The sequence below is a fragment of the Onychomys torridus genome, chromosome 22 (assembly GCF_903995425.1).
Source record: "Onychomys torridus chromosome 22, mOncTor1.1, whole genome shotgun sequence".
Lineage (NCBI taxonomy): Eukaryota > Metazoa > Chordata > Mammalia > Rodentia > Cricetidae > Onychomys > Onychomys torridus.
In genome coordinates this window covers 34,579,368-34,592,229 of record NC_050464.1, presented here as the reverse complement: position 1 = coordinate 34,592,229, position 12,862 = coordinate 34,579,368, and the positions used below count along the sequence as shown (strand labels likewise).

The window sequence follows — 12,862 nt, the reverse complement described above, 5'->3', positions numbered from 1 at the left end:
TGGCAGAACGGTCTCAAAGACACCAAAGATAGCCACAGACCTCAGGACTGCTGCCCATTTTGTCCTTAGCATCAGGAAGTTCCCAAGGCTCCATACCTGTGTGTCATTCCCTTTGGAAATGCTGGCCCTGTTAACCTCTGTCCAAAGCAGGTTTTTCTTCTTCCCACACACTTGAAGATTTATTTTGTTTTAAATTACATGTGTGCATGTGCCTCCCCTCCCCAACATACACACACTTGTACACACCTTATGTGTGTCAGTGCCTGTGGAGGCCAGAAGAGAGCTTCCAATTCCCTGGAGCTGGAGTTAACAGTAGTGAGCCCCTTGATGTGAGTGCTGGGAGCTGTACTTGGGCCTGGGAAGAGCAGCAAGCACTCTTACCCACTTTGCCCTCTCTTGGGCCCTCCCTACTCCATTATTCTCAGGTTCTTCTGCACAAACAAGACGCTGGGGACTCAGGGCGATCTGAGCCTGTGACCCACAAAATACTGGGAGCCAGATACAGAACCCTCAATACAAAGGACTCACGTGCTAATGCAGAAGAATGCAGGGGACACTTGCCCATAGCTCGGTGTGTGGGAAACTCTGCCTTTGCTAGGGCAGGAGAGGCGTCAACTAACCTGGAAGAAAACCCCTGACGGGATATATGAGCAAATAAGATCCTAGACTATATCATCTCACTGTCTCTAGGGAATGCCCCGACCTGTGGCATTCTTTACATGGCAGGTGTATAGTTTATATTTACAGTGTTAGAAAAGTAATGCGGGTGGGTGGTAAAACGGCTGCAGCATTCACCAGTAACCCACACTGTTAGTTCACATTTTCTCTCCCTTTCAAAGTCTCATGTAGCCCAGCAAATCCTGGAACTTGCTTTGTAGCTAATGACCCTGAACTTCTGATCCTCCTGCCTCTACTTCCCATGGCTGGCATGACAGGTGTGCACAGCCATGCCTAGTTTATGTGGTGCCGGGCATGGAACTCGGGGCTTCCTGCATGCTAGGCAAGTGCTCTACTCACTGAACTACACCTGAAGACCTGTTAGTTTTCTCGGTCCCAGCATGTAACGTGCTAGGTTTTGTAGTCCCATTGATGGCTACAGGGTATAGGGACATGGCAGAGTCATGCGGAGCTGGGAGTCGCCTTTCCCAAGCCCGAATTCCAATGGCTGCCTCTGCTCTAGCCGACACTACATTTCAGTGAGTCTCCCCCAGCTCCAACCCCTCCACAATGCAGACAAAGCGATCTCTCTGATAAAAACAACCTGCAGGCAGCTCCACTGCTCTCCCTAGGTACCCCCTTGCCCTAGGTACCCCCTCGGGCCAGAGAGAACAGAGGAACCCTCCTCCCTTTCCTCTTAGAACATCCAGACAGCGGGATTGTTTAACAGCACGGCTATTGCCATAGTTACAGAGCTTAAAGAATGCCGTGGTCTCCTGGAAAGGGTGTCTTGCTGGTACCAGGAAAGAGCCAAGAAGACCAAGCAAAGGAAGAAGTCCAGAAGAGGGGGTGCCCAGGGCGGGCATGAGTCCTGAATCTACTGTGGGGGGAGTGAGATGGCAGTGAGGCCCCCATCTCCCCCAGGGCATGTATGCTAATCTGCCCACTAGCTGTGCACAGTTTTCTCAAATGTGGCTGGAGCCAGCCTGTCGTGAGGATGTCGACAATGAGAGAACAGAGTTGGGAGAGGGTGAAGGCAGGCAGGCTGGCTTCCAGAGGCTTCTGTGTGGTCACCTGTGCTATCTTAACCCATGTTTCCAAGCAGAGAGTTTCCCGACCGACCGGAGAGGCAGCTGCATCCTAGATACTTGAGTGAAGTGCACCTGGGTGCCTGCTCCCAGCGTTCCCTGGGGTCCCTCTCCGGCATTCGTTCGGTTAAAGATATAAAGCAGTCTTTTAGAGACTCTGGAAGGACTGTTGTTTCTCAGAGCTAATTAACTCACTAGAGAGAGGGAAGGGAAAATGGACTGAGCACTCCTGAGCCGTGTGCCATCTATGACATGGATTGAACTGTTAGCTCCCAAGGCTCCCAGGAGAGGTAGCCATGTCCACCAGAGCTTTGCACAAGGCCTGAGCTGTCGTCAGTGAGGGACAGTACAGAAGAGAATGAGCAGAGGAGAGATGACAGAGGCCCGGCAGCATGCAAGTCTGGACCCTTCTGAGATGGGCCCTCCCTGGCAGAGCCCAGGAAACAAGGACTCAGGAAGGTCAAGTCTTTCCACGGCTCCCACCATTTGATCTCAGGAGCCAGCATTCAGTGCCTGCGCGCTCAGCACAGTCTGCCTCTGCTGTGCTGTATGCCCAGGCCACTGATTCTCAACCAGTGAGGGGACAGGAGGACAGCCTCTGTGCTTTTGACAAGCTAGCTCTGCTGTTCCCTGTACTTGCAGCAACAGCACCAGGCAGAGCCGGAGACCCATCGGCCTGTGCTAGCTGGGTGACCACACCTCGCTTCTTATCTTGGTGACCTCCTGGAGGTGGGGGAAGCCTGGTGTTCACATGTTGAACTTTCTCCCCAGTGGCTCTCATGTGCAGACCTGGGTCACATGCCGAGAGGCTGCAATCTTTCAGCTCATACCAGTTTGTAGCAGCAGCTGGGAGCAGTTAAATAAGGGGAGATTGTGTAAGGGCAATTCCTTCATTTTGAGGGCATGGACCACCTACCTGCAGGGAAGCCAAGCCTGAGGGAGGAGGGCTTCCCTTTCTGGCGGAGCAGGATGCACACACTGTACCGGGGTGATGAGAAATTTGTAGGTGGGGAGACCCTGGTGCCATCAGGTAGAGGTGGTGGAAGGCAGGAGAAAGCGCTGGAGGTTGTTTCCCAGGAATCCTCAGGGCTGGGCTCAGCAGTGCCGGGCCCTCTGGCATCTCCAGACACTTGTGTTCAGCTTAGTACACCTGCAAGTGTGCAGACGTGGCCCCATCCTTCCAGCAGCGCAGGGTATCCACGGCAACGGAGCGGCAGAGCGGGCAGGTACGCTCCCGGTCCAGCCACAGGCAGAGGCACTCCTCACAGAACACGTGCTGTGGCGGGGACAGCGGTAGGAATGATCAGGAGCTTGGGGGCAGCAGCACACTAACCAGGCCATCCATGCCCGCCAGGAGGGGAGCCAATGGGCCCACCATGTCTAAAATAGAAATGTCAGTAGCTGGTGTTCTGGCTGGAAGGCAGAGGTGGAGCCTGGGGAAACATCCCTGAGAAAGTAACACCTTTGGTGGGAGGGTGGAGTTAGCTGGGGGTGGGGCACACCTTATCAGCGTGTGCAAAGGTCCTGAGGCCAGGATGTGTAGCTGAGTGGAGAGGCAGGGGGATGCTGAGGCAGACAGACACACGGAAAAAAACCGAGTATGAGGTCAGTGGGCTGATGAGGGGCACAGACTGTGTAGGCCCCTGTGAGCCATGTGAGGACTTGGTCAGTTCTCTTTTTGGTGGACATCATCTTTCTTAGAGACAGGGCCTCACTCTGTAGTCTAGACCTGGAACTCACTATAAAGCCAAAGTTGACTTTGAACTCTTGAGCTTCCTGCCTCAGCATCCAGATGTTTGTAGGCATGAGGCACAAGGCCAGGTTTGGCTTTTATTCTGGGAGATGCAAGGAGCCACAGCGGTAAGGCTCTGAGCAGGGGAGTGACCTGATAGGATTTCCTTTTTAAAAAAATGGGGGTTGGGGATTTAGCTCAGTAGCAGAGTGCTTGCTTAGCAAACGCAAGGCCCTGGGTTCGATCCTCAGCTTAAAAAAAAAAAAAAAAAAAAAAAGGCTAGGACCTCATCCAGGCTACCATCAAACTTGCCATGTAGCCGAGGATGACCTTGAACTGCTGACTCCCTACCTGTACCTCCCCAGTGCGTGTGTCTCTACTGGGGACTGACCTCAGCGCTTCATACATGTCAGGAGAGAACTCTGCCAAATGAGCTTACATTTCCAGCATATAGTTCATAATTTGATAAAAGACCCATTTGCTTGTTAGGTTGAGAACACGCTGGTCCACACATGTCCCCTGCACAGGCCACATTACTTAACTTCCTTGTGACTCACTTTCTTCATCTATAAAATGGGGGTAGTAACCCTGTCTTAGTACGCTTAGCAGACATGTGAAAATGGCTTACACAGCACAGCTAAACACACGTCCCGCCCCTCCCCCCCCCCCCCCCCCCACTGGCTTCTGAATGTCAGACATCTATGTCCATGATGGCATGGCCTCGATGAGCTCTGTCACTGGGTATGAGAAACGAAGGTGGATCAGGACAGAGACTCGTGGGTACTAGAGTGAGTTAGACTCTGTGTCTGCCTCCTCAGCAGAAAATTGACAGAGACTGGGGCCAAGTGAAGGCATTCAAGGAGCCAGGTCTGCCCAGAGCCCTAGCTGAGGAGTTCATGAGCATCAGCCTGCGTCTGTCTGTCCATCTCTGCAGGGGAGGAGGCATCGGGAGGACCAGATGGAGTGTTTTTCCCAGCTGGGGTCATCTGGGCAGGAGGACAGCCAGTGCTGGAGTGTTCTCTTCTCCAGGCTGTGACTCACTGATTGTGGAGTTGGGCAAGGAGCCCTAGAGACTATGTTCATACACTAGATACCTGGATCGCATCTACAATCTCTACACTGTGCTCCGCGACTCAGAGGAGACAGCACATGGCTGGATAAACCACAGACGCCAGCCCTGTGTGAGGAAAGAGGCAGGGAAGGCAGAAAGGCATCTCTTGTCCTAGGACTTATGCATGAGCTGAGGATGGAGGGGGAAATGAGCCTGGACAAAGTGGACAGACGCAGGTGGGTCCAGCAGGTGAGTCAGGGGCATTCCCACTGTCCCTTCGCTGCTAATGTGACCATTAGGAGATGGGTCAAGACTCAAGAGAGGGGAAGACACAGGCCCATGGACATACAGCAGCCAGACAGAGGACTGGAATTCATAGGCAGCTGTCTATCGTGATCTTTGCCTCCTAGAATTCACCTACCCGGGGTGCATTGCTTCTAACAAGGACAATACAGTAACGGGAGTCAGTCACTGCTGGGTTGGATTATAAAAACTACGACTTTCAGCCTGCTCATATTCTCTGAGATTCTCATAGGCTTGCTCCAACAATACCAGCTAGACAAGGAAGCCAGGGCAGTTTCTGGCCGCAACAGCCATGAATGAACTTCAGTCATCTAGGCCACAAGGAACTGAAGCTAGTTGACAACTGTACCCTAAAGCTTGGAAGCGGCTGCTCCCTCAGGTGAGCCCTAAGACCCTCAATGTTAACCTTATGAGTCACCTCCAAGCAGAGGGCACAGCTAATCTGTGCTAATTCGTGGTCCATGGGAACTATGAGGTCACAGAGGTTTGTTGCTAAGTTCTGGAACGATTTGTTATGTAGCAGTGGTAGCCAATACAGAGTGCCTGTATTATAAAACAAGAAACACACACACATATCAATCAATCAACCACTATCAATCAATCAATCAATTTCAGAACAGCCAGGGCCTCACAGAGAAACCCTATCTCGAAAAACAAAACAAAACAGCAACAAAACCAAAAAGGAAGTACTCAGCATGTAAGAGAAAGGATGCACCAGTCACAGGCAGGTGTGCAGAGCCTGGATCCCAGCTCAGCTCGTCCCTCCCCCCCCACCCAGGAGGCCATTACCACAGGCTTTGCTGCACAGATTGCAGTATGTTGGCATGAATTCCAGGAAAGGTCCCCTAATCCCCCAGCAAAGCCTTCAGGATGCCTCTAGGCAAGAAGCTGAGACTTAGTGAAAAGGGCAGAGTCAACAGCAATAGAGGCCCTGGGTTTGAATCCTGGTTCTGGACCCTGGGTGAGAACATGTCTGCCTTTCTAAGCCCGAGTCTGTTCTGTCAATAAACAGGGCTCCTCTCTCCCCATGGGAAGTCAAAGAATGGAAATGGATACAGATCTTTTTGTTTATTTGTTTGTTTGTTTTCCTGAGACAGGGTTTCTCTTGTGTAGTCCTGGCTGTCCCGAAATTCACTCTGTAGACACAGACCAGGCTGGCCTCGAACTCAGAGTTCTTCTTGGCTCTGCATCCCCAGTGCTGGGATTGAAGGCGTGTACCTCCAGCTGGATACATCAAGTCTTAAGTATCAAGTATGAACAATTTTTAAGCCCCAAATCAATGGGTGTCATGGTTCCCCTGACATTTTGTCAGCTGTTTACACACTCAGCCAGGCTCACAGCAGTCAAGAATGTTCACACTCAGCCGGGCTCACACTGGTCAAGAATGCTCACACTCAGCCAGGCTCACAGCAGTCAAGAATGTTCACACTCAGCCGGGCTCACACTGGTCAAGAATGCTCACACTCAGCCAGGCTCACAGTGATCAAGGTCGTTCACACTCAGCCAGGCTCACAGTGGTCAAGAATGCTCACACTCAGCCAGGCTCACAGTGATCAAGAATGCTCACACTCAGCCAGGCTCACAGCAGTCAAGAATGTTCACACTCAGCTGGGCTCACACTGGTCAAGAATGCTCACACTCAGCCAGGCTCACAGTGGTCAACAAACACAAATGGGGAACCTTTCTTAAGTGACATCTGAGCTCATTCATTCATTCATTCATTCATTCATTCATCCATCCATCCATTCAGTGACAGTAGACCCTTTTACCTGCACGGGTCTCCTCTGCCCTTGCAGGCCAGCACAGGGCAGCAGAGCAAGGCGGAGATATGAGCTCAGTCAGCCACCGTATATGGCTGTCACTCCTAGATCTAAGACAAGGGTATTCTTTTCACCCCCTCCCCAGAATTCCTCATCCACCTTTGGGAAGATGAGGTACCAGGAGACAGGAAGAGACAGACAGACTGAGGCATGGAGAGACTGCCAGGAAGATGACTTTCACCTCGCCATCATGTTCAGATAATCCCCGTCACGGAGAAGGAAATACAGATGGTTCCAAAGCACGAGCAGAGATGCCCGGCCACGCTCATAATTAGGGAAATGCAAATGACAGAGGAGCTGAGACTCACTGTCACCTGTCAGTCTGGCAGAGGAAGGGGGTTGGTAGCGCTGCTGCGTGCAGGCGAGGGTAGGAGCAAGGGGCTGGCCACACTCGGTATGAGGGACAGGCACGGGGTCTCTCCAAAGAGGGCAATTTAGCAAGAGCTGCCAACGTGGAGGACCCTCTGACCCGGTAATTCTACCATTAGGCACCAAGACCACGTCCACGTCAGAGACAGAATGCCTGCGGGGAACAGCTACCTTGCGCTGAATCCCGGTCACAGGCCATGGGGGCCTTCCGAGGCTCTACGTGAGTGAACTCATTTAATCAACACCACGGGCTCAGGCAGGCACGATCAATCTATTTCAGTCACCTTTGGGACAGCCATCTTCGCAGCGACAAAAGATGCTCGGAGGCTGTGCCTCAGTGAGGAAACAGCTAAACTAACGGTGGTTGATCCCCAGAATGTCAGGTCTGTGGCTCTAAGACAGAATGAGGGCTGATCTCTAAGCCCTGGCCACAGGTCCCAGGGGTGCAGGGCAACACACAGCTCAGGGAGACGAGGCTGCATGGTCAGCTTGTTTTAAAAGATGTTTATAGGTGTGTATGTTTGCACACATGTATACAGACAACACGTGCACGTGCTATGTTTGACATGACCGTGAATTCTGTAAAATATCTGTGGCAAGAAATAAAGGAAGCAGTCCACTGAGTTGCTTGTGAGGACTGGTACAGGAAGACACCTGAGGATGGGGGCAAACGGCTTCTCACTAGTCTTTGTATTTATTTGTTTGGTGTGTGCGCGGGCACCATGGTACATGTGTGGAGGTCAGAGGAGAATGTGTTGGATTCCAGGGACTGAATTCAGGTGAAGCGAGCACATTTACTGCCAAGACACCTTGCTGCCTTGCTGGCTCTATCTTGGAATGACTTGCAATTTTTTTTTTTTTCCTTAAAAAACCAAAAAACAAAAATAACCCTTCTGCTCTGGAAGAAATTTAAAGTTCAATGATGGAAACATAGTCCTCACCCAGGCTCAGTTTCCCTCGAATTCTTGCATGACCAGGAAGGGGATTTGTCAAAGCGCAAAGAACTGGGTTGCCATGTGGCTCCTGATGGTTTCAGGCTCAATTTAAATTTCATCAAAACACGGCAGTTTTATCATCCTCTGTCCCAGGATCCAATCCCGGTTACAAATTGTATTTAGTTGTTATGTTCCCTTTCTGAAGATGACTCAAGTCAACTAAATGTCTTTTTTTTTTTTTTTTTGTGGGGGAGGCAGATAGGGGCTTGCCATGGAGCCCAGGCTGTCCTTCAACTGGTGGAGGGAGATTCTTCTGTCTCTGCCTCTCAAGTGCTGGGATTAAAGATGTACTCTGCCACACCTGGCTACACTGTCCATTTAAACACAAATAACGTTAAGGCAATGGGCTGTAGCTCAGTTAGTAGACTGTCCAGCACACGTGAGGCTCTGGGCATGGCAGTGCACACTTACAATCTCAGGACTTGAGAGGCAGGGGCAGAAGGATCAGGTTCAGTCATCCTTGGCTACATAGTGAGTTTGAGACTAGTCCGGGCTACATGAGACCTGGTCTCACCAAGGGGAAAAAAAAAAAAAAAACCAGAACATTAAAATTTCAATTAAAAACAAACTCCTTTAAAAGTCTCTCTCAGACAGCAATAACAAATTTCTTCTTGCTAATGCTAAAAGAGGACCCTACCTCCTATCCCATCTTCCGAGGGTGTTAGAGAGGCCATCTGCCTTCCTTCTCATTCCTTCTGGAACCCAGGCTTATGCAAAAAGCCTCCTCAGCCTGGAGCACGTCACTCTCTGCCCTGGTCCCTGGGGACTCTGCATGAATCTCTCTTACACCGCTCTTATCACTGCCTGCCTTGTTTCATAGTTATTTATGAATATGTGTCTGCATCCCTAAGGAGACCGAGAGCTTCCAGAGGAGGGACAGGTTCTGGGCATCCTCCCACCTCGAGGGCCTCTGAACCCTGACCGGTTGCTCTGACCCAGCTCACATTGACTGGATTGACACCTGGCCCTGATGTCAGGGAGAGGGAGGGGGCACGTGAGGGAGTCAAAGCACTCACTACCGTGGCTTGGAGACCCGCCCCCGACAATAATGAAAACAAAGGATGGTGATAACTATGCAGAAAATCACAAGGACAATGCTGGCAGCGGCTGCGGTTCAGCCGCGCAGGTTTAGCTCGGCACAGATGATCTCATTTAAATGCAGCCAGAGCTGATGCCACAGGCGGTAGTAGGCTTCTTTTAACCACAGTCAGACCCACACGTAGTAGGCCGCAGTGTTGTGATCATTTTATACTTGTCATGGGGAGATGGAGTGGCACCCCCTGACCCCAGTGCACCAGGTATCAAAAACACATCTGTGATCTCAATGCTGGGAGGTGGAGGCGGGAGGAGCCTGTGTTCCAAGGTCCTGAGCTACACAGTGAGACCCTGTCTCAAAATAAAAAAAATTTTAAAAAAATGTGGAATGCTGCTGGGGGCTGGAGGTGTCCAGAGATACAATGCACACTCAGCATGAGCCGGCCCTGAGTTAGATCCACAGCACGGACACTTTTAAAGAATGGATGTGGCTGGGATTCGTACTCGGAATGGTCTGATCTTACATACCATGGTGAACAAATTCTACATTTAACCACACTGATGCTCAGAGAGAAAAGCAGCCTGCTGTTGGCTACCCAGCCAGTGAAGGGTGAGGCTGAGAGCCAAACCCTGGTCTAGCTGCCTCTGGTCTTGACAGGTGGTCCCCACAGGTCCCTGAGATGGGCTCCCAGGCCGGGATTTTGTGGAGCGGAGTCCCACTGGGTGTCGCCTGCTCACCTGGCACAGGAGAATCATAGGGTCTCGGAACTCAGCCTGGCAGATGGCGCAGATGGCGCCCGCCTCTGTGCACTGCTGTCCCGTGGCTCGGACCCCGTAATTCTGTTTGAGGAAGAGGGAGAGGGGGAGATAAGCAGCCATGAGCCCTCGTGGGAGGCAGTGGCTGTGGGGTGAGAAAGGGCTGCTGCAGGCTGCAGCGTCTGGCTCCCAGGGCTTGAGGCACACTCACCTGCGAGGTGCAAAGGAGCTTCAGTGCTTTCCTGACTCCACCCACGCGACCGCAGATGTCAAAAGACTGAAAGCAAAGCAGAGTGAAGGCTGAGAACCTCCTCCTGGCAGCCCCCACCTTCATCTTTGATGATTCTCAGGGACTGACTGACTGTCTTCCCATTTCTATCAGTTCTGCCTTACTTTTGTCCTGACACCCGATATCAACAGTCCCCTCTGTTACCCTGATCAGATAAACAGCGTACAGACTGTTTTCCCCCTTGCCAAGCCCAAGGCAGGCATTGCTAATCAATAACAGCACTCTTCCAGCACGAGAGCCAGCTACTGGTAGCTGATCAGAGTAAGCAAGATAAGGCCCCAAGGCTGGTCTTGCTGGAAAGAAGCAGACTGAATGCATTCACTGTCCCTAGACCCTTTAAAGCCAGAAACAGAGAAGGAAGAGGAAAGAGAGGCTAGAGAGAGAATGAGAGTTTACTTTTAGGGACCAATTCCCTAAATTAGGGACCAGTTTAGTGGGTAGGGGCACTTGCCATCAAGCCTGAACTCCTGAGTTCAATCTCTAGAACCCACATGGGTGAAGGAGAAACCTGACCCTTGCAAGTTATCCTCTGACCTCAACATGTGCACTGTAGCATGTGCATGCCCCACTTCCAGTGCTAAATAAATACATTTTAAAAAAGTATGGGTATATGCTATGATGCTACTACATGGGTGAATCTCAAAAATGTTACGGTAAATCAAACAAGCCACACCCAAAGGGTCGTGGCACAGTCCACTGTTACGTAACACCTAACACTGGCACATGTGTAGACACATGGCGTGGATTAGTGGCTGCTGGGTGCTGGGAAGCAGGAGGGATGGAGAATGGCCGCTACCCAGGAGAGCTGGGTACTGGGTCTCTTTGTGAGATGAGAACAGGTCTTGGAAACATATAAAGGAGGTGGTTGTAGCACACTGGGACAGCAAATGCCACTGACTAGCAGCAGCCAGGCCTGGTGATGCAGGCCTGTAATCCTCCTCAGCTTCTCCAGAGGCTGAGGCAGGAGGACTGGGAGTTCAAGGATGGCTTGGGAACTTGATGAGACCCTGTGTCAGAGTTTTAAAGAGAGACAGCATAATGGTTGAGTGCCTGACTATCATGAGCAAAGTCCTGGATTCTGTTCCCAGCACTAGAGAAAGAAAGATAAACAAACAAACAAATAAATAAGGAAGGAAGAAAGGAAGAAGGAAAGAAAGAAAGAAAAGAGATAGATTGGCTGATGGTTATTTCTATGCTCTATGAAATATATTTGGATTTAAAAGCAGAAGGTATTAGTGGCTGGCCCTGGATCCTCAGCAGCCCCTCAAGCCAGCTCACCTTGCACAGGCTGTAGAGAATAATCAGGACCCCTCCTAGGAAGTAGCTGTTGGAAGAGTCGTCCCCCATGATGTATTTGTACCACAGCTGGATGGGAACAAGCGACCGGAACAGCTGGCTCAGCTCCTCAATGACCAGATAAAACTTTCCCTGCAGCCACACAAAAAGCATCAATTAGTGCTAGCGGCAAAGACCCAGAGGACAGAGCTGGGGCCCAGGCATGGCCATAATGACAGTCCAGGTCACAGGCAGGCCATTAATCAGCTTTGGAAAGCACTCAAGCTGGCTCTAATGGGGACCGATGGATGTGGCCAGGGAGACATGGCTCCTGCCTGAAGTCCTTGTCCACCACCCACTGCCTACTGCCCACAAGATCAAAGTGCCAGGATCAGGTGTCAGGGATAGAGAAACAGAACACTTCGGGTAGGGGCAGGTGTGTGGTCACTGTCTGACTGGGGGCAGTGTGGAGGGCAGAAGACAGTCGCTGCCTCCTCCAAGTTACCCAAAAGGGCCAACTCGGGCACCACAGACAGGAGCAAGGACCGCCAGGCTGGGAGCCAAGCGAGGACACCTACTTCTGCACTTCCAACCCTTGTGACCTCCAAAGGGGCCAGGTGTTACCATGGGAAAGATCTCAACATGGGACTTCACTCTTTCCGGGTTTGCTGTCATACTGACAAGCCCCAGAATGAGATTCCTATTCTTTTTACCCCAAGAACGAGCAGGAAGAGGACCTGGTTCGTTACCAGGCCACAGGTTCAGGGGTCCTCCTTCCCTTTGGCCTTGAACAAGCCTCGTGAGGGCCTGTGCTAGGAAAGGGAGAGAAATGAACCCCCTCTTCACAGAATCTAACTTGATGGGGGACCCTGGACACTCCTCCAAGGAGGTCCTCTGAAAGAAATGGAAATGGGCCCACTTGTAGGAAGTGTTCTTGGCAACTACAGTCACAAGACCCACCAGCTGGAAACTTCCCAAATGCGCCACCCATAGCTGAACACATAACACAAATTCAGGCAATATTTATGAAACAGGAGACCATTCAGCTATTGCAACTAGCAGATGACTGATATGTCTATCAACGTGGATGGATTTTACAGGCATTATGGTTCTTCAAAGATGGTTATAAGAGACTCCATATTGGGCTGGGGGGTGGTTTAGTGGATAAAGCGTTTGCCAAACAAACATGGGGACCAGAGTTCAGATCCCTATCGCCCACATAAAAGCCAGGCAGGTGTGGCAGCCCACCTGTAAACCCAGAGTCTGTGAGTCAGGGACAAGCGACCCCAGGGACAGCTGGCCACCTAGAGTAGCTGGGTCAGTGAGAAACTCTGCCCCTCAGTCCATAAAGTAGGGAGTTACTGAGGAAGGCACTTAACATCAATCGGGGACTTCTACATGTATACATACACACAAAAGACCTATGTACACACATGGATCTCTCTCTCTCTCTCTCTCTCTCTCACTCACACACACACACACACACACACAC

The 12,862-nt window shown here is 51.2% G+C and overlaps 1 protein-coding gene across 2 annotated transcripts in view; it reads right to left on the bottom strand.

The window, feature by feature from the left end:
• Positions 1–869: 869 nt before the first annotated feature.
• The window catches only part of Rnft2 (ring finger protein, transmembrane 2), a 57,800-nt gene continuing 45,807 nt past the window's right edge, over positions 870–12,862 (bottom strand). For both annotated transcript variants that reach the window (XM_036171708.1, XM_036171709.1), the window contains exons 8-11: positions 11,374–11,523; positions 10,018–10,083; positions 9,789–9,890; positions 870–3,021 (exon numbers count right to left, since the gene is read on the bottom strand). In XM_036171708.1, coding sequence (XP_036027601.1) covers positions 2,887–3,021; positions 9,789–9,890; positions 10,018–10,083; positions 11,374–11,523 — 453 coding nt within the window. In that variant the 3' untranslated portion in view covers positions 870–2,886. The remainder of the gene's footprint in view (positions 3,022–9,788; positions 9,891–10,017; positions 10,084–11,373; positions 11,524–12,862) is intronic.